Source organism: Haliotis asinina, chromosome 5 (genome assembly GCF_037392515.1).
Source record: "Haliotis asinina isolate JCU_RB_2024 chromosome 5, JCU_Hal_asi_v2, whole genome shotgun sequence".
Lineage (NCBI taxonomy): Eukaryota > Metazoa > Mollusca > Gastropoda > Lepetellida > Haliotidae > Haliotis > Haliotis asinina.
In genome coordinates, this window is record NC_090284.1 from 7,179,449 (window position 1) to 7,200,961 (window position 21,513).

The 21,513-nt window shown below is 40.4% G+C and overlaps 1 protein-coding gene across 1 annotated transcript in view; it reads right to left on the reverse strand.

The window, feature by feature from the left end:
* LOC137283656 (dynein axonemal heavy chain 3-like) overlaps positions 1-21,513 on the reverse strand; it is a 61,410-nt gene that overhangs the window by 30,852 nt on the left and 9,045 nt on the right. The window contains exons 11-37 of the mRNA XM_067815266.1: positions 20,889-21,084; positions 19,543-19,722; positions 19,132-19,268; positions 18,899-19,004; positions 17,874-18,052; positions 17,446-17,539; positions 16,945-17,035; positions 16,467-16,657; positions 15,468-15,699; positions 14,746-14,957; positions 14,309-14,400; positions 13,649-13,763; positions 13,263-13,433; positions 12,845-13,107; positions 12,273-12,474; positions 11,746-11,952; positions 11,297-11,411; positions 10,840-11,035; positions 9,495-9,894; positions 9,000-9,091; positions 8,240-8,441; positions 7,154-7,306; positions 6,007-6,229; positions 5,009-5,139; positions 4,472-4,888; positions 1,841-2,002; positions 1,073-1,198 (exon numbers count right to left, since the gene is read on the reverse strand). Of these exons, the coding sequence (XP_067671367.1) occupies positions 1,073-1,198; positions 1,841-2,002; positions 4,472-4,888; positions 5,009-5,139; positions 6,007-6,229; positions 7,154-7,306; positions 8,240-8,441; positions 9,000-9,091; positions 9,495-9,894; positions 10,840-11,035; positions 11,297-11,411; positions 11,746-11,952; positions 12,273-12,474; positions 12,845-13,107; positions 13,263-13,433; positions 13,649-13,763; positions 14,309-14,400; positions 14,746-14,957; positions 15,468-15,699; positions 16,467-16,657; positions 16,945-17,035; positions 17,446-17,539; positions 17,874-18,052; positions 18,899-19,004; positions 19,132-19,268; positions 19,543-19,722; positions 20,889-21,084 (4,885 nt within the window). The remainder of the gene's footprint in view (positions 1-1,072; positions 1,199-1,840; positions 2,003-4,471; positions 4,889-5,008; positions 5,140-6,006; positions 6,230-7,153; positions 7,307-8,239; positions 8,442-8,999; positions 9,092-9,494; positions 9,895-10,839; positions 11,036-11,296; positions 11,412-11,745; positions 11,953-12,272; positions 12,475-12,844; positions 13,108-13,262; positions 13,434-13,648; positions 13,764-14,308; positions 14,401-14,745; positions 14,958-15,467; positions 15,700-16,466; positions 16,658-16,944; positions 17,036-17,445; positions 17,540-17,873; positions 18,053-18,898; positions 19,005-19,131; positions 19,269-19,542; positions 19,723-20,888; positions 21,085-21,513) is intronic.

Genomic DNA, 21,513 nt, shown 5'->3' on the forward strand with positions numbered 1-21,513 from the left:
GGGGAAGATCCACTATATTTATCTGTAGTTCTAACAAATTTAGTTTTGCTTCATATAATAATGTGTCAAGTTTAGCAGGTTAGTTTGGTATCACATATATTTTTATTTCAAGTTTGTTACTTCAATCATATAGAAACAATATTTTTCCTGTTACACAATTCATTCTCTGCAAGTGAAGTTTGCAACTGGTGAGACTCATTTGATCATGCATAGAGTTCAAAATACACAGAAATAAAAGATATGAAAAATGTTTTGGATAAAATACATTGTGATTCATGCCAAAAAACTAACAACTAAACTCACTTGATGTGCTTTTTCTGTCACATGCCATATGCATCCAGTGAACCTTGCCGGTTGAAGTAACTTTCAACAAGACATATTTACTTACCTTTTAGTAAAGCAACAACAACTACACAGTCAGACCTATTCATGCCCCATGTAAAGTGACACCATGTAAATCTTAATGCATGTAGACACCATGTACTGATGACTCAAAAATGGGCCATGTGCAGGCTTCGTGCCACAAGCTAACGGACATCTCACCTTTACTTTTGCCTCAAATTTCTTTTTACCAGTAGACTGTAAGTTTAAGGCAAATTATAGGAAAAGCCTGTTTGGGGTGGTACATTATTATTTTAGGCTGTTTTACCTAATTTTTTTAATCACAAGATCAACATCGTGTGAACATCTCTACAGATTCAATATGTTTTGAAACATGATTCAAAAGAGTTCAATAATGCCTGAATCCAAATTATTCTGTTTTTGTTGTTGTTTTTCTCTTTATGTCTTGACAAAATGCTTCTTTGTTTTATTGAAAATAATGTATATATCTTCTTCGGAACTCATCTGTACACAACCGTTCTAGTGAAACATGAGATTAGGTCAATGTAAAATACAGTACAAGGTTTTAGAATATCAGAGATTGTGATCAAAATTCACATCTATGAAAATATCAATCCAAGAATTTCAGCACACAAATCCATTCAGGTAGGATTCTGCATCTTGCTTCACACACCAAACATATGTGAGTCAATAAGTATCTCAAATCAGATAACACTTGCTGGGGTCCTACCTTGGCAGCTGCAGGGATACCAGTCTTGCTCTTGTCAAGAGTGTCCATCCAGCTGACCCAGTGACCACTGGCCTTCTTCTCAAAGCAGAAGTCATAGATGGTGTCCCGTTCTGGGATAGAGTTACTCTGGAATTTTGATAGATTGATATCAGTGTGTGTTATTAAAAACAGTGTCTATAAAAAAAACACTTTGGTGGCTTAGCATAGCGCTTAAAGTATTTGCTTGTATTCATGCTGAAGGTCCAGGTTGGATTCCCCACATGGGTACAACATGTGAAGCCCATTTCTGGTGACCAGGCTGTGATGTTGATGGAACCTGACTAAAAGTCGCAGAAAGCTAAACTCCTAAAACACTCACTCATTCCATAAAAAAACATGAGCATCTGACAACAGAACCCTTGTTTCTTATGCAACCTCAACCATGTGATGATGGTCTCTAAATAATCAAGTTTGGACCAGACATTCCAGTGACAATATGAGCTTTGATGAACATATCTTAGAGAAACTGATAAACAAGTAAATGAGTCATCAATGACCATCTACCCAACTTACCTTCTCCTTCTAACAAGCATGGTTTAAAGAAGACCATTTCTAAAAGGAGTCTATTGTACAATCTGGAAAACTACATGGTTAAGCAGTACAGTGGATAACATTGCACTTTATGTCTGAAATTGACAGATATCTACAGCAGCAAATCTTGAGTCATGAGTACTGTCCCTTTCATCATATGAAGAGTAGAAACAATCCCTGTCCAAGCTTCAGTCTCACCTTGGTGATCTTGATACTCTTTGGTTTGGGGTTATCTGGGTCAGTCCCACTGATGAGTGTCCGGAAATATACATCAAACTTCTTCCGACTGTCTCCAGTCAGAGTTCCACCAATAGTCCAGATAACCGAAAATAGGAACAAACCTTGGAGCCAAAGTGTTATCTGGAAGAAGAGAGTACCATGAGTTGAGGGATATCTACAACTGATCAGCTCTCAGTGGACTAAAATGCAAACAATTGTATGGCTAGAATATGTAAGAAACTGTCCTAGCTCTAACACTATAAGAATGAAAATTTTATGGATATCAACTTCTTTATATGAGAACACAACGTTTCGGAGTTAATGCTTACTCCTTCATCAGGTGATTGAGAATGGGGTACAGGGCTATATTTATATGTACAGGTAAAACAATAACAAAGTAACAAGTGGAATGACTCAACGAAAGCTGGAAGCCAGTATAAACAAGCGCTGATTGGAACCCGACAGTTATGATAACAATGATAGAAGCCAATGGTAATACATTACAGATGATGGGATATGTTTACATAACACAGGTAGGGGGTAAGGACGATGTACATGATAGTTAAAAGGATGGAAGCCAATGGTGGGTGATGTTTACATAACACATGATTGGGGATAAGGATGATGTACATGACTGCATGAGAGTTGATGGGCATGTTTACATGGGGGTTGATTATGTGCAAACACAAGTAGATAAGGATGTACACGGGTAGATTGGCTGAACATGAATTACATAGATGGAATGTACACAGATAGATGAAATTAATTTATCAATAAGTCCCAGGCACTTGGTAGGTACACTCCTTGGTCATGGTTGATTGCTGGTTTCTGTCTCTGGATCTCGATGGCTTCTTGCAGTTTCCTTTGGCGCCAGTTGTTGTTGTTGGTAGATAGTATCCTAGTGTCCTCCCATCGGATTGAATGTCCAGGGTTCTTGAGAATGTGTTCAGAGATGGCCGATTTCTGGTCGAGTTTGCTAACAGAGGTCTGGTGTTCCTTCACTCTGGTGTTGATTGGTCTCAGCGTTTCTCCAATGTATAGGTCGCCACAGTTGCAAGGGATCTGGTAGATGCATCCTCTCGGGTTAGGGTGTTCACAGCTGGGTCCTTTACCGTTGGCTTTTAGGTAGGTCTTGATGGTCTTGCCACTGGAGAAGGTGACATCGATGCTGGCTTTGGTCTTGATGAGGCGTGATATTTGATGACTGATGGGGCCAAGGTAGGGTATGGTTACTCTGATGGGTGATGGAGAAGGCTTGAGGCGGGGTTCTCGGTCCTTGAGGGTCTTGTTGATGGTGGCTGTGACGAGCTGGGGAGGGTATCCGTTCAGTGTGGTGAAAGTCTTTCTGAGGTGGTCCAGTTCATTGTTTAGGGCATCAGGATGGCAGAGGGCTTTGGCACGTCTGGTAAGGGTGGCGATGATAGCTTGCTTGATTTGAGGATGGTGGCAGGAGTTGTAGTGGATGTACTGGTCGGTGTGCGTCGGCTTGCAGTATACTGAGGTTCTGAGTCCATCGTCTGTGGCGTGGAGGGATACATCAAGGAAGGGCAGGTGTTGGTTGGTCTCAGTCTCCATGGTGAACTTGATTCTTGGATGTTGGTCGTTAAGGTGTTTGAGGAGCTCGCTGGGGTCGTTGTTATTGGCAATGGTGGTGAAGGTGTCGTCGACTTTGCGGTACCAACAGAGGGGCTGGAATGGAGCTGTGGAGAGGGCTGCTTTCAAGAACCCTGGACATTCAATCCAATGGGAGGACACTAGGATACTATCTACCAACAACAACAACTGGCGCCAAAGGAAACTGCAAGAAGCCATCGAGATCCAGAGACAGAAACCAGCAATCAACCGTGACCAAGGAGTGTACCTACCAAGTGCCTGGGACTTATTGATAAATTAATCTCATCTATCTGTGTACATTCCATCTATGTAATTCATGTATAGCCAATCTACCCGTGTACATCCTTATCTACTTGTGTTTGCACATCATCAACCCCCATGTAAACATGCCCATCAACTCTCATGCAGTCATGTACATCATCCTTATCCCCAATCATGTGTTATGTAAACATCACCCACCATTGGCTTCCATCCTTTTCCCCTATCATGTACATCATCCTTACCCCCTACCTGTGTTATGTAAACATATCCCATCATCTGTAATGTATTACAATTGGCTTCTATCATTGTTATCATAACTGTCGGGTTCCAATCAGCGCTTGTTTATACTGGCTTCCAGCTTTCGTTGAGTCATTCCACTTGTTACTTTGTTATTGTTTTACCTGTACATATAAATATAGCCCTGTACCCCATTCTCAATCACCTGATGAAGGAGTAAGCATTAACTCCGAAACGTTGTGTTCTCATATAAAGAAGTTGATATCCATAAAATCTTCATTCTTATGCATTTCACTTCTAAATGCCTTTCAAAGACTTCTGACACTATAGTTTTAAAAAAATGTCACTAAAGCATGATAGAAATACAAATATGTTTGCCAAGTCTGTGAAGTCCAGATATGTTCACAGTGAGCACAGTTGTCAGAAATGTATCAGATGTTAAAAGCGTTACTGAAAATCACAATTACAAATACAACCTTAAAGAATCATGTGTCCTACCTGTTGGTTAGTGAGGACCTCCTTGGTTGGCTCCACGCCCTCCTCCACCTCGTACTCACACGCTTCCTTGACCTCATCCAACAGACAAGAGAACAGTCTCATCAGTGACTGCACCAAATGCATGTCTGACGTCGTGATGAATGTCTTGCACTCCTTGTTGATGTAACGAAGGCATGGATCCACTAACCACTCAAACAAGTCGGCCACCAGTTCCTTGTTCTCAGCAGACAATTTCTGTGGCAGTTCATGCTGCATATATGAGTCTCTGAGTGGCCGCCATCCCATCTGATGGGGTTCTAAGTAGATCATACCACACCGACTGACAGTGGCTGGTGAGGCCTGCTCCAGATCTGCTGGCTCGAATATCAGGTTCATCTTGTTGCTCATCTGGATTATCTCACCGCTCATCAAACACAGCTGGAATATAATTTGGTGATGTTCAAAAAATGATTAAGTCATATCCTGATGAAGTACCCTCGTATGAAAGAATAAGATGAAGATGTTGAAACAGAACTATAAATGTTGATGACATGTTACCTTCTTGTTGTCATCCAGTACAGTGTTCATGTTCTCAATCCACACAGCATCTACAGGGCCATCAAACAAGATCCACTTGCGGTCGTCATTTGGGTTACTGGCATACTCTCGGAATGTGTTTGCCAACACACCTAGGAACCCATCAGGTTATTATAATTATGAAGCCAAACTGCCAGAATCCTATAACAATACTACATTCAACAGTAAGCACTGTAGGAGGATATATGTGAAGGATGTCTACATTGTTTGTGCCATGTTTGGCTTTGAACATTATGCACAGCAGTTTTCCATCTAGATCAGCATGGTCCGTCCACCATTAGGATACAGTTATGAAATCCATCAAGTCACACAACCTGGTGACTGAATCATCCAACATTTACCAGTTAATCATATAATTAAGTATCCTTGGACTAGTGGACTAGCATCAAATTTAAAGGGCTTGTCACATGAAAGCATGGTAAGCATGAGAGAAAGCTAAAAACTTACTTTGTTGCTCTGATATGACAAGCATCATGTAAAGGGGCAACTTGAGAGTGCACTGAGATTAATCAATGCTGATTGGTCAACTAGAGATCATCAAATTATATTAAACCACCCCTGATTGAAATGGTCAGTTTGATAGGTCGATCACAGATCATCAAATCACACTAAACTGAAACCGCCAATTTGAATTGTCAATGAGAGACTATCAAATCACATTAAACCCCCTCTGACTGAAACAGACAATTTCAATTGTCAATCAGATTCAGTTGGTTGCCTCTTAAAACCACCTTAGACAGCCTCCTGTGCCAACTGGTATACTTCTCCACAACCAACAGTTCTAAAAGTCATAAAGTCTTAGAACATAATTGTTCATTACTTCTAAGAAAACATACTTCCAGATATAAACGTGTTTGAATCTAAAAATACAGCTCATGCTTACATAATATCTGAACAGTGATATCAATATTGTGACAATAGTAAAAATAATATTGGGAAATAAATGTTCCATATCTGACCATCAGTCCACTCATGCGAGACAGGGTCAAAGCATCCATACAGCTGACCCATGGTGATAGACTTGGGGTTGATGATACGATGTACGACCCGGAACTCATCAAACAGGCCGGCCAGATGCAGGTCCCCAAGGGCATCAGCCAGACACTGCCAGCCCATCGTCTTCCCACCCAGGGGATCACCCACCACCATCAAACCATGTCGCACAAGGATCATCTCGTAAATCTGGATTCAAGTATACACAGTAAGAAAAAAATGACACAAATACAAGAGAATGAGATAAGCTGAACTTTGGTAAGGTTCTTTCATTTTTATCATCTCAAGGAGTGTAGATACCTGTGGGATATTTCCTACAGATTTCAGAAGACAGGTTAATAACCACTTCCAGCAGCAAGATCAGCAACAACATCAGCAACAACAACAGTAGTGGCAACTGCCAATATCAGAATCTGTATCAAACATCGAGATCAGCCTAATTTCTTTAATCCAAAGGGTTTTCCTGCTGCCACCTGCAGGCTTTAAAATCTACTGGCATTGAATGAAATCTGCATGCCCATATTGTTAAAGGCAAACCAATAAAAACAAAATAGGCTACTCTGGTCACAACTGCACATTGTTTCAAAATCATCTAGCAAACCCTATGAGAGAGACATGTTTATTTGTTAAAGACTGGTGTTGACATTAGTATGCACAAAGTGCTGAAATGCCAGGAAGTGACACAAAGTTATTGTAACATGATGGATCATGGATGATTCCTGAACATTAATAATGGAAAAGAACAAGGGAATGATTCCAGTGGTAAAAAGATTTACTGAAGGCCATGAGGACCTGCAGATATTTGAAACATCAGGCCTGATGCAATAATAACTGGCGCTAGGCTTCAGATTTGGCAATTATTTCAAATGCTGATTCTACCACATAACAAGAACTGAAACATCACAGCATTAAACAATCACTATTCAGGTTCATGAAAACAGTTGATAGCTAACTTAATGAACACTGAGTGACAAGTGAACATATGTTCAACTCACAACATCAACTGAAAAAGTTTAAAAGCATCATAGCTATGATGTCATTAAAAGCAAAGTTTACCAAATAAGAGGTAATTTCTGAGTATTTACTTCCACTAAACATATCAAAAAATGAAACCTGAATAATCTTGTCTATAAACCATGGCACTGCCTGAAGTTTCCTCTTGGCAATGTTTTCTTTCAGAGCATCCATGAAGACGCCATAGTCTGGTTTCGGCAGCTGTACACCAGGGAAAAGATCGGAGATGATGCCCTCGAACAACGGTACATCCTGGGGAAGTGGGACAAACAGTAATGTTACAGGAGTTGACAGCAACATTATTATACATACTTAGATATTCATTTCTCAAGACTAGTCGTAAGACGTATTGAAGACTTCATTCCCATGTCCCTGTGTTTGTAGCTAATCCTCCTTAAATTATACAAACATGTTTACTATATTCACATTTTCTGTCAGATTTATTCAGTTTCAATTTGAAGTAAAATAGAACAATTCAAAACTGGTTCATATGAATAGTCTTCAAATGCAAACTGTCAGTAATTTAATAGAATGTTTACCAGTTCTCAGTACAATAAAACAGTCTTGCACTAGTGGTCTAGCATGAAATTTATGTGGCTAGACACCTCAAAGCATGGTAAGAAGGCATGAGAGAAAGTTAAAAACATACTGATTGCTGTGAAATTACATAACATTGTTACTTTGATATGACAAGCATCATATAAAGGCGTAATTCAAAATTGCAAAAAGAATATGAAGGCTGACTGGTAAATTAGAGATCAGGACATTTCATTAAAACCACCTCTGATTGAAACAGTCAATCTAATTGGTCAGTCAGAGATCATATTATCACACCAAATCCCTGATCAATAAAACAGCCAATTAGGACCGTCAATAAGAGACCATCAAATCACTCCAATTCCCTCTGATTGAAACAGTCAGTTTCATTGGTCAATCCCAGATTATCAAATCACACAAAAAAGCTCTAAATAAAACAGTCAGTTTGAGTGTTCAATGAGAGGTCATCATATTACTCGAAACCTCCTCTCATTGAAACAGTAAATTTGATTGATCAGTCAGAGATTATAAATCACTTTAAATTGAAACAGCCAATTTGATTAGCCAATCAGAAAACACTAAATCATGCTAAACCCTCTCTGATTGAAACAACCAATTCGGCAGTTGCATCACTGGATACTGAAGTACCTGAGCCAAGAACTTGGGCAGGTTGACATCATTAATGGCCTTCAGAAGCAACACAGCTTCATCCTGATCTGGATATTTGAGTTTGAGGTTACCAGCTGCTGTCAACACAGACTTCACAGCTCGCATACCGTAGTCGTAATGGTGTTGTGATGACAGTTGCTCGGAGCAGAGACGATAGGTAGCAACAATCTTGTTAGACAAGCTGCAAGAAACAGTCAGGATGTATTGTCTTGCTTCCTTTAAGATTGATTATACTTTCACTGTAAACAAAAACATTTGATGATATAAAGCTCCAATATTTGACTACTTTGCTCAACAAATGACAAAAAGCATCATTGTCTACGAGCTTTTTTGCAGACATTTTTCCAACTGAATATGACATGATTTAACATTACATGGTATATGATTTAGCAACAAGTAACTCATATGTGAGCATCAGTTAAGTCATGAAGATACTGAGGACATATGATGGATTTTAAACCATATGTGATATATATCATACGCAGACCTGTATCTCTAACAGTGCTCATCACATAGCCTTCATATAGCCTTGCTGAGGCAGCATTTAAGGTTCACAGATAATCATATCCAACAGATCTTTGAGTAAGAAAGGTTGATCTGCGGAGAGTCATCTTGAAGCAATATCATTGCTAGGCAATATGGCATGTAACTTCATCAATTACAGCAAGACGATCTGTGATTCTGATCCTTGACAATGCTACTCTATAGACTGTTGGCTGATATACATGTATCTTCCTACCTTCTTGCATCCACAAATCCAACTGAGTACAAGACGATCTCTCCAATCATGCCGTAATCTGGGACCATCATAGCTACTGTTCGGAATAGAACCTGAAATACAGCATTGAAAATCATTCATCTATACTTTTATTGAAATTGTGTTTCTTCATGGACTAAAGTTCATCCCTAATTGGCAACATCTTTGGGATCAGTACGTAGAGAGAGACACTCACCTACACCAACTAAGAAGGCAGATAAGCAAGAAACAGTATCTACAAAACAAGCGTTTAGTTTACTAATATGTATTCATGTTCACCATCTATATAAAGATAAATAGAAGTAATTCAATTTAATGTCCAGTTACATAAAACACTTCAATACAATCAATATTTATTAATCTCAATGACTGAGACGGTTGAGAAGTTTTAGAAAGATACAGTTGAAATGAAAGGATAATATCCAAACATCTGGGATAACCTGATACCATTATGATACACTGACAGCACCGACACACCTTGAGGTTATCAGGCAGCTCCTGTCTCCCAGCATAGCCAGGATTCATGGTAATGAACATGGTGCATGTTGGGTTCAGTGACAGCTCAGTGCCCTCAAACATGAACCTCTTCAGGCGAGCAGCAATAGCCTGCTGGATACTGGCAATCTGCTGGGCAACCACAGACAACACCTCCAGCTCAATACGGTTGAACTCATCAAAGCAAGCCCACGCTCCAGCTTGTGCCAAGCCCTTGAAAAACTTGCCCATAGCCTTATAGTCCAAGCCATCTGAGCAGTTGAAGACAACACACTGTTTGGCAACAGCCTTGGCCAGATCTTTACATGTCTCAGTCTTCCCTGTTCCAGCAGGACCTTCAGGAGCCCCACCCAGGTTCAGCTTCAGGGCACCCATAAGGGTTCTGATAACACAGGTAATCACAGTTGTTATAAGCTGTCAGCAATATCACTATCTACACAGTATAGGGCCGTCTCCTATTCTTACGGGTTTCCTATTCTCGCGGTAAACACATTTTCTGGCGAGGTCGCCAATGCGTGATACTTAGCGGTTGTTTACATCATTGATCAGTAACTAGGAAGTGGCCCAAGTCTGTGAATTATCAAAATTTTGCAATGTAACGAATATTCGTGAGTTGTAAACAGCTTGGAAAAATCATAACTTTTCCCTGCCCTTGCCGATACACCTAATAACGTTATTTTCTCGTAGTACCGTGAGGATAGGAGACGCCTTGAAAAGTCAGCGGCGGACGGCCAAGGTTTTTCATCGAGCTCAAGTGAGATAATACACTTGATGGATCCAGCAGTTGATAGATGCAGATGTTAGAGGGGGGGGGGATCTCTTCATTTAAAAACAACAAGCATACATACAAAAAGAACTGTTTATATTATTTTTTCAGCTGATATTCGTAAGTACCGCGGGAATAGGAGACGCCAGTATATATACTCTGAACCACTGATAAAGGTTTTGTGTTGACTCATTATTATTTGAATTGCAGCATCAGCTGGTGTAGCAGAGATAGTGATGTGGCTTGTACTGTAAACTGATGGTTGAAGGAGTGAACACCACATGACGGTACCCTATTCATTACATCTATATAATCCTCAAGTCTATATAGGGATCAGTCTGTTGGAGAGTGTTGGAGATCTGGCAGGAGAGGTTTATTATACACATAAAATCATTTGCTGACAGTTCAGGTGTGAAGTATGCTTACTAGCTTTTACTGTGATTCAAAGCCTCAGCGCTTTCTCATGTCAACTTTGGTGCAGCATTCTCCTTTACCATTTTCCTTTACAAGAACAGACTACAGTGTGTAAAGTTTTGTCAGTCACCGATAATTGTCCCTCACCTGTAACACCTGTCTGTGAGTGGGGTGATAACGAGTCGAGGTGTGTTGCCCAGGTACTCATACCCATACTTGATGTCGGTGGTGATCATGCGAACAATGACATCATCCTCCCAGTAGTAACGAAGCTGAGCCAGCCAGTCAAAATCCAGAGGACTTTGGATATTGTCCTTTACAAGACCAGCGACAACATCACGAGCTGGAACAAAATACCTTCATGAGACAGGCATGAAAACATACCTCACAGGTATATATCTTTCACTTTTCTGAGATATATCTCGAAATGTAGGCATAATCCAGTTTTAATCATTGAAAATCAAAACTATACTCACAATTAGTATTAACTACATGTGGGCAAAACATTCAAATGTGTCTACTTCAGTCCATTCAGTGTGTAATGAAGGTTAGGGATGGGAAGTGATCTTGGGTCCATCATTTAACACACATCAGTAGAACTTACCATGTACATCAATGACAGTGAGGGCACCGAGTGTGATACGAGCTCCTCCCTCCAGCTTGCCTCGAACCAGGTCCACAATCTCCTCAATCTGTCTGTTGCACTTCTGTAGGTAATTCTAGAAAGATGAACATAACTAGTTTCAAAAACTGACTGTCAGCAAAAGAAAGGTATGGTTTGCACTGTAAGAGACAATGTACGAACTGTCACACTACAGAGTCAATCTCCCACACAGCAGGTGCTCAATCATAATCAAAGTTTCAAAGTGACAAATTCGTGAAGATCCTGGTTAGTATTGGTCTTCAGGAACCCCTGCTTGTCATTAAAGATGACTAACGTGATTGTGCGGTCAGGCTCACTGACTTGGTTGACACATGTCATCATATCCCAATTGCATAGACCATTGCTCGTGCTATTGATCACTGGATTTTCCTGACATCATGGGTTCCTACCTTCATTCCATCCTTGACAGCCATGGCCTCTACAACCTCTGTGGTCCAGAAGATGCTGCTGACACACAGTGTGACTTGTCCTGGCCATTCTACCACCCAACGCTTCCTGGGAGTGTCCTTGTATGCCTGAACAGAGTCCATGACGACCTTCCTCACACTGCTGATCATCACGTCCTCCACCTGCAGCAGCCACTTCTCTACCATGCCCTGTTGGTGGACAAAGAATGTTGTCACTTGTCATCATCATCATCATCATCATGTTCGCTTGTCACACCATTACCTGGGTTTGATTTGGGGTTAATGTGTGAAACCCATTTCTGGTGTTCCCCACAGAGATTAATGCTGGAATATTGCTAAAAGCAGCATAAAACCAATCTCACTCGCTCACACACTCCAAGTTACTGAGGACTTCTGACACAGTCACTATTTACATAACTTCACTATTCAGTCCAACATTATGATTCAGATAAGCAGGAGCAGAGTTTTCTAACCCAGGTACTCTATTTTTAATTTAGGTGGCTACTCACCTTGGCTTTTGCAGGAAAGATCTTGGTGACATAAGGCACTGTCTCATTCTCAGCAGATACCATTCCAACAATCTCCTGCTGCTCTGTGAACTCCAGCTTGTTGATGCCTTCAAAACACTTCTTGAGATGTGGCTGCACTCTCATTGGATCCTTGGTCTCTGACAAGATCTCTAGCAGCTCATCATTGGACAAGAAGAAGAATCTGCAGAACAACATTCTCACATATAGTACAAGCAAGTCACGTTGACCTTTACACATTAACAAATCATGGTAATAGAGTAATCTCCCTTTGCAGATATACAGATGTTCCCAGAAGAAATTGTCTTTTTGAAACCGAATGTTTCCATGAAACCTTAAAAGGAGGACGAAACAAAGTTTATGTAAAGTGCATCATCCTTTTTCATATGTTAAGACTTTCCTCAAAACAAATACAACACCTGACTTCAATTCTCATGCTGTCAACATTAACTAAAGATCGACATATTATCTTTGTGAGTATGAACCGATCTACTTAAGATGGCATCCTTCATGATCATAAACTGCAATAATGGAAATTTTTCATGATGTCTGACCTTGGGAAGTACAGTCTCTTCTTCTCCAGGTACGCATTGAGCCCCTTCTGAATCTCCTCCAGGAGGACATTGGCTTCCTTCAGCCTGCCCAGCATGTTGGCCTGGCCAGTGGCTACCAGACACTGTGTGTCTTTGGCTGACTCTGTCATGATGTCACGCCAGTAGCTATCCACGATGCCAAACTTGCGACCTTCCTCCGGCATCTGTGCCATGATGTCCTCCGAGCTGAAGATTGGCTCCAGATACAACCACGTGGCTTGGCACTGAAGGCAAGGTATCACAAATAATGAGCCCTATGATGACCAAGAAAAAATTTACTTTAAAGCAATGTATTTTAAAATTTGTGAGTAATTATAACAAATACAGATCATTTGGACATGACATGATGACCATTGGTGTGTGACCTTGAATTACTGACCTTCAACCACTCATCGATGATATCCTGCATAAGCACAAGTTTCTCCTCCCACTCATGCATCTCCTTCTCAAATGGTTTGATGAACGGTGAGCCTCGCATGGTCTGTGCCTTCACGATGTGGTCATCCAACAGCACTTGTATATCGTCTATAGCAGACAGGATTGACACACCCTGCAAATACAGACCATCTGAAAGCTCAAAGGCTGGTCTCAAATTCTTCAGAATACTTTTGCCAGAATATTTCAGCAAATTTTAGTAATAATGTATGCACTAGTATTAGTTGAGATAATTAACTTCAATCATAAAAAAGACATGAAAACATATGCATATTAGCATTTTAGGGTTGGTTCTGCACATAATGTTATAGGATTCCTCTGTTTACTGACCGTATCTCGATATGGAATCATCTCAAAGTGAAGATCCTTCCATTCAAACTTCATCTTCTCCAGTGCCTTCTCCAGGGAGTGTTCCTTGGCTGCTGCTGCACCGATCTCCTCAAGTCTGAGGTACACAAACAGGAACAATAACGTGCATCTTAGCAGAAAATGAAGCTTTGGGATACTAATATATAAAATAACAAAGAACTCTAGAAATACTGCAAGAGATGTTTACTGCTGATTTCATAAGTATTGTAATTTAATTGTCGATTATGGTGAAGTTATAGAACATAGCAGATATTCAGTAGGTTAAAATCTAAAGTCCCACTGGCAAAAATAATGAAACTGAGAGTAAAATCATCAGCATGATAAGAAACCTGTCACTAAGTTGCACTCAAGATAGAGTGTAAACCAACAAGTGATCAAAGTCTCATTTCACGAAGATACATCAATCAGGCCAACCCAGAGAGACTCATACGTCTTTTGCTAACTACACGATTCCCCAACAGGATTTACATCATCCCTTAAGCTCAACCTGGATATAATGAAACCTGGTGTGATATCAGGGGCAGACATAAACCTACTTTAAATGATGGGGCATTATGAGCAGCTTTTGAGATGGTATGAACAATATCAGCATGTGAGGTGTAATTGTACAGGCATACTTACTTGGCGAGATGTTTAGACAGGCCATACTCCAGCATGTGATGTAGAGACGTGTCTGGCTCAGGCTTGATGCTGAAGCCCACGATGTCACTCATCTGCAAGTACATATACATGGATGAGCAATGCAGATACCACACAATGTAAGTCTAGAAGATGCCTTCTTTTACCATGTTACTTTTTACTCCAGTACAAGAGGCTGTTGAATTACTTGGCTTTATTACTGTCTGCTTAAAACAAAGGGCCACAATATTTCGTCCCAATGCCAGTGACCAGTCACTATCTGTGATGACAATATCCCATAGAAAGTGACTCCTCACTATCCCTGATGACAACAGTATACAACCTACCGTCATGTAGGTACTCACTATATCCCACAGAAAATGACTCCTCACTATCCCTGATGACAACAGTCTACAACCTGCCACCATGTTGGTACTCACCATATCCCAATGCCTGTCCCGGATGCCAGGGTTGCAGATGGTGTGGAGGATAGGCAAGTGTTGTTTGAACTTATCAATCTTGCCCTTCACACTATCTGCAACTCGGCGCGGGCCAGCCTGGTCGTTGAAGGTCTTGGTCAGTTTGTACATTGCACGCCACATCTCGCTGACCTCACTGTCGATGTTTTCAGCATTGAGGTCCATAAATGAACCTAAAACAACACATGGCTTTTAAGCATTTCTTAGATATGATTAGTGAATACTTAAAATCGATACAATATGTAAAGGCGTAGCTGACAATATGAACATCAATACAAAACGTCCTTTGACAAAACACTACCAATCAAATAACAATGTAACCTTGTTCATTTAGATAATCCATAATCAACACTTATACTATGTGGAATGCTAATGAACAAAATAAGTGACATATACCAACGATACATTAACACCAAGCACTAGCCTGGATAACTACAAGGACTTTCTTTGCCATGACTGAGGAGTGAACCAGTCATTTTCACCTCCAGCCAACTAGACCATCGAGGCAAATATTATGGCTACAATCTACAGTCAGCAATTATCTCCTTAAACCAATGTGTAAAGTGCATCACTGTGCCTGGAGACCAGAGTAATGTATTTGTGCTATTAACATATCATGTCACCATCAGATTCCCAATCCAAGGTCTGTAATCCTGTAACCTGTGTATCCCAAGCTTCCTTACCATGTGTCCAGTTTTCATGTCGTTGAGTGAAGGTGTATGCTGTGTTCCACAGTTTTTCATAAGGTTCTTTCATCTGGAACATCTGTTGCAAAATGGGGAATGCACTCTGCTCCCACTCAAGGAGGCGTTCTTCTTCATTGATGCCATCCAGATCCTCCCGAGCTTTCTCCAGATCAGACGTGATACGAGCCAGCAGCTCTGTGTTGTTCTTCATCTCGTCAGGACTCATGATCTGGACATCGATATCAGATTGCATAACACTTTATCCCTTACACATTATGCACCAGTCTAAATACATACTAAACTATTCTAAACAACCACAACATCATGTGTATACAGTGCAGTGGTTGAAGCAATGCCTCAAAACATGTTGAATAGAAAAATGTAAAACCTGACTGTGACAACTTTTAAAAAATAGAAGAACTATTATCCTGAAACTGAAAATGTTTCATTTGCACACAAGTGTTTAGAACAAGACATTGCCTTGAGAATGTAATCAAGCTTGGTAGTTCTCATGTACAGAAATGCCCAGACATGGGCCCAGATTTTCAAAGTTCTCTCAGTGCTAAGATAGTCGTAAGTCCTATGCATTAACATTAACTATGACAGCATCGAAAATCTAGGCCATGGTTCTGAGTGAGTGAGTTTTGTTTTATGCCACACTCAGTATTATTCCAGCTATATGGTGGCATTCTGTAAAAAATCAAGTCTGAACCATACAATCCAGGTATCAAGAGCATGAACATCAATCTACTCAGTTGGATGTGATGACATCCCATTCTCATTAAGTGCTTCTTGTGACAAGCAGGGGTTGCTGAAGATCAATTCTATCCCGGATGTTCATGGGTCAGACGTGGTTCTGAACACTACACATTAAAAACTGCTCTCTTGTTTTGAACTCTGTTGTGTAGAATCACTGTTCCTGTAGTTATTGCTACTGAACATATTCCATGTGAGTGATGCAGCTAGTCTCTATGATTGCGATGCTACATGACCTACCTCTTTCTTCCTGAAGGACTCAACCTCCTTGTAGTAGCCATTCAGTCGGTCCTCAAAGTCGGACACCCTCTTGCGGAGATGATCCTCAATGGTGTCCCGTTTGTTGACAATGCGGTTTTGGCTCAACTCAAACACTGTACGGATGTGGTCTGGCCAGTGGAATACTGTGCTGTTCAGCTTAATATCCTCAACTGGAATATATCATAGATACATTGAGCATCATCACACATGAGCCAGTGAAACTGGAGAGAATCTGGGATGGAGTTTTTCCAACAATACCAAATTGCTAAAAGATTTGTTATCAAATGAAAACCGTTATCATGAATACGCTACATTGATGTCTCCTTTGTGCTCATGCTGTCAGCCACTGCTTTGCATAGCTCAGACCTCATTCAAAACTTAGAGTGATTCTGCTGCAATATTGCAGGACCATCATCTGACAGAGCCAGTGAGAGATCCAGTTTCCCTAATGACTTACAAGGAAAGATGGCATAGTCCAGGAGGAACATCAATCTGTTGGCAGACTCATCTATCTCATCCTTCAGCTTGTACACTGTAACTTCAGTAGACTGAAAGAACAATTGTCAGCTTAGTGCACATCTGGGTAGATCACAGCGCTCCTGAATACTAAATGATGAGCAACAACTTTTGTTCTGGGCAAAGACACTCAGTTACTGTGCTTGATATTACATCGAAGTAATCTAATTGTGAACGCTGTGCCTTTTCTGCCCAAGGATCTTTCAGAACCATGAGCTGATATAATTTGAATAAGATGAAAAAAGTCCAAATAGACATCAATTAGTGGCTTAAAAATAGATTTCTCCATAAGAAATCAGACTGTTCTAACTGACCGGCAGCACAGGATGTAACACCACTGATATCACTGACATAACTTTCTGACACAATCTAGCAATAGGTTTCCAGCACTAATCAGTGTTAAAGTAAATCACAAGACACAAATAGTGACTATTGTACTCACAGTCTTGAGGAATTCCTGTGTTTCAACCAGTTCCTGTGTGGTCTCAGGAATCTCACTCACTCTGTCGGCCATCTCGTCATACCGACGACAGATGCTGTATTAACAATACAGCAAAAATACTATTTCCATGATGTCACTTGAAAATTTCTTAGTCACCTTAATGATACAATACACATATACAAAATGGCAGAAACAGTCTACTTAAAATTTAACTGATAGTTTTTGTATCAAATTTTAGCATATTATTTATAAAATCCCAAATCATGACTCAGTTGACAATAATTGTTCCCAAGTTACTATTTTGATTATTAGAAAATTAAAATCTAGTCAGAACACGGTTTGCAGTATTCATGTACACTATGTAAATGGTGCTCAACACATGTTTATTTCTCCCTTAGCACAATGTTGTTTCACTGTGTTAAACTCACGCTCTGTTCAGCTCTCGGTTCTCATCTACTTCAAATACAATGAGTCTTTCCTTCAGTCTCTGTGCCCTTTGACACAGCTCTGTGTTCAGCTGAACACAGTCGAGACAGAACATACTCAGTGGGACAGTGATTCGGAGTAGAGCAATCTCATCCTTCAGATCCTGGTAACCTGTGATTTTCTGTCAAATAAACATTATCGTATGTAGTTATTTGTTACCAGTTATAATTATTACTAAACATTATGATTGTTATGTGAGGCAACATATATTGACATTTTGCTTACCATGATGTTTAATCTGTAGAAACTTCATGATAACGATGAGGACATTTGCAATGCCCTGAATTCTGCACTAGAGGGGACAGTTTTAGTCCTAACACACAATCTGATCATTATTATCCCGGACAACCAAAGCTGCCTGTGAGGTGCTAGAAGGTTAACAGTCACATGACCTATTTCACCAGGTACCCATTTTGTGCTCGGTGAACAGTGGCAACTTTGAACAAATTCACTTTGCCTAATGCAAGACCACAAGACCACAAGACCACAAGAGTCAAGCTGCCAAACCAATCCAAAAACTCTCCATGCCCATCATTGCTAAATTAACCTCAACTGATTTGTGACCTGAGCTGTATGCATAGGACCACACACCACAGTCGTGACTGTGCCGGGGTTTAACACAGAACAACAGTATTCCAGTTATATCACAGTATGTCCCTTTCATGTGGGACAGAAACCAGAAGTGATGCAGGTTTTGGAAGCTTTAGACAATTGCATGAGCAGTGGTATGTCTGTTGACAAACCAAGAAACCTACTTGGGATGAGCCAGGATTTGATCAAGGATCACAACTCGTACTGCAGCTACAAACTAAGTCACTGTGTGTCATCTCAAACATTTCAAACAATATCAGTCACTATTCAGATTCACATAATAGCTGGAAATATTCTGAGGAATTTTTTATAGTAATTATGGAAAAATTACATTTACATGACACCAGATCTGTTGGTGAGTAATTAGTGTCTTTACCTTCTTGAAAGCTTGTATGGAATGTTTTTCTCGGAGGAAGGCTGACACGTCCTGATCGGCTTTGTTGTTGAGGAGATCTGAATATTTCTTGTATATGTTTAGGTATCTGCAGTAAGAAAAACCGTGAATATTACAAAATAGCATAGGGAAAAAACATGCTACTTTTGGACATGTTAAGTAGTAAGGGATAGCACAATTTAAAAGGATAGAGTGGGACTGGAGATCCTACTTACTTTTGAGGTCCCACTGTGTTATCCTTGAAGATCTCCATGGCTTTATCAACAAAGTCTGTGAACAGTGTCTCCTCAATTTTCACTGACCTCAAGAGGAGGCGCTGACCCCTCATGTCAGGGAACAGTTCAGTTTCAACCTGCAGGCAGGAAGAGTGTTATATGTAAAGAGTTGCCTGAAATACCTTTCTATGAAAACTAGTCAAAGGTCAGTAATGCTAGCATTAACATGGCAATTAACTCTCCATCATAGGTTAGTATTTGACAGAAGGTGATGTCATCCACAGGATAACTGATGAACCTTACTGATGAAACACCTGATTTCAGAAAACACACATACATTCTTCAACTATCAAACTAACAGCAGATACGTTTTACAAGATCACTTTGTTCATATCTAAACACAGTCCATACCCTTGATAGTCCCTCTCCACTGGCAATGATCTCAGAGAAACACTTGAGAATGATGTCTCTGATCTCCCTGAAGGGAGGGTCAAACACAATCTTGGGGTCCTCCACCCTTAATTTGATGATCATGATCTGCGGCATGACGTACTGGAGCTCGTCAAACTCCTCACCGAAGTCGTTACCCGCCTAGAATACACAGTATTCACATAACAAACAGCAAGTGTAAATGGGTAACTCATTAACACCCAGCATACAAACAACAGACACCAGGTGCTAAAAGATGACTCATCAACAAAAGGTCGTACATCAATACACAATATTCACAATACTCTTCAGAGCAAAATATTCACATAAAAGACACCAGGTGGCAAAGGGTAATTCTTCAACTTTCAGAGCGTACATAACAGACACCAGGTGGTAAAAGGCAACTCATCACCACACAACATCCACATGACAGATACTAGGCGGTAATGGGTAACTCATCACCACACAACATCCATAAACAGATACTAGGCGGTAATGGGTAACTCATCACCACACAACATCCACACAACAGACACCAGGTGGTAATGGGTAACTCATCACCACACAACATCCATAAACAGATACTAGGCGGTAATGGGTAACTCATCACCACACAACATCCGCATAACAGATACTAGGTGGTAATGGGTAACTCATCACCACACAACATCCACACAACAGACACCAGGTGGTAATGGGTAACTCATCACCACACAACATTCACATAACAGACACCAGGGGGTAAAAGATGAATCATCAACACACAGCACACACAGACACACACAACAGACACCAGGTGGTGAAAGGTCATTCATCAACATGCAACAAGCATTTAACAGACACAAGGCGGTAAAGGGTAACATATCAATACTCAATATTCATATTACAGACACCAGGTGGTAATAGCTCACATCAACACAATACACAGCATTCATCCATAAAGATCTGGGTTAGAATGGGTCTTAAGTAACCCTTGCTTGCAGTAAGGGGCAACTAACAGGATCGGGTGGTGAGACTCGCTTACTGGGTTGACACACGCCATTGTATCTCATCCCGTAGATTGATGTTCATGATACCAATCTATGATTGTCTGGTCCAGACTTGATTATTTAGAAAGATACCATAGAGCTGGAATTTGTTGAGTATGGTTTTAAACAACACACAAACAGCATTCACAAAACAGACAGCAGGTCCTGTAGTGGCAAGCAAGCTACATCTGGCAGAGAGTGCAACATCAGATTAAATCCGTTCATAAACATATTGCTGCATATACAAGCATACAAACAAATGTCAGCAGGGTTATATCTGTAGGTGCCAACCACCCATACCTTGTGTATCTGGAAGAACTCCAGGAAGTCCCCCAGTGAGTTGATGACCATGCTGCGGAGGTGGATGGACATGACGGCAGCGACGCAGCGGAAGAACTCCTGGATCATCTCTGTGGAGTCTGTATCGTTGGGAGGGACCAGGTCCTGCCACAGTTCAGTCTTCTCAATGAACACCTTTGCACATGTTGGAATCCAGCTGAAAACAGCCAACAAATATGAGAGACATAACAGCCATTCAGCCATTCTTAAGATTAAAGCAATTGTGGAGCATCTTCATACTGCCTCTTAATAATCTACATATTCCATTGAGAAAAAAATATGCATACAACTTTGTTAATGTTTCATAAGAAAGGTATGATACTTCATGGAAAACAACTTGTTTATGACATTATGATGCAACATTTCGGTATAGATGATATACTGTTGTTAAGCAAAAGTGTCGTACCACTCTTATTAATGTTTCATTCTTCAAACGTATGACCTGCAATATGTAATTCACGAAGTATGACATACTCAATTATGTTCAATTCAGCTGTAACACTAACAGGAATGAGGTACATAGTGTTATCCAGTATTGAAATGCATGCAGAAAACACACTACAATGACCCTTTGTTTCATCTAAAG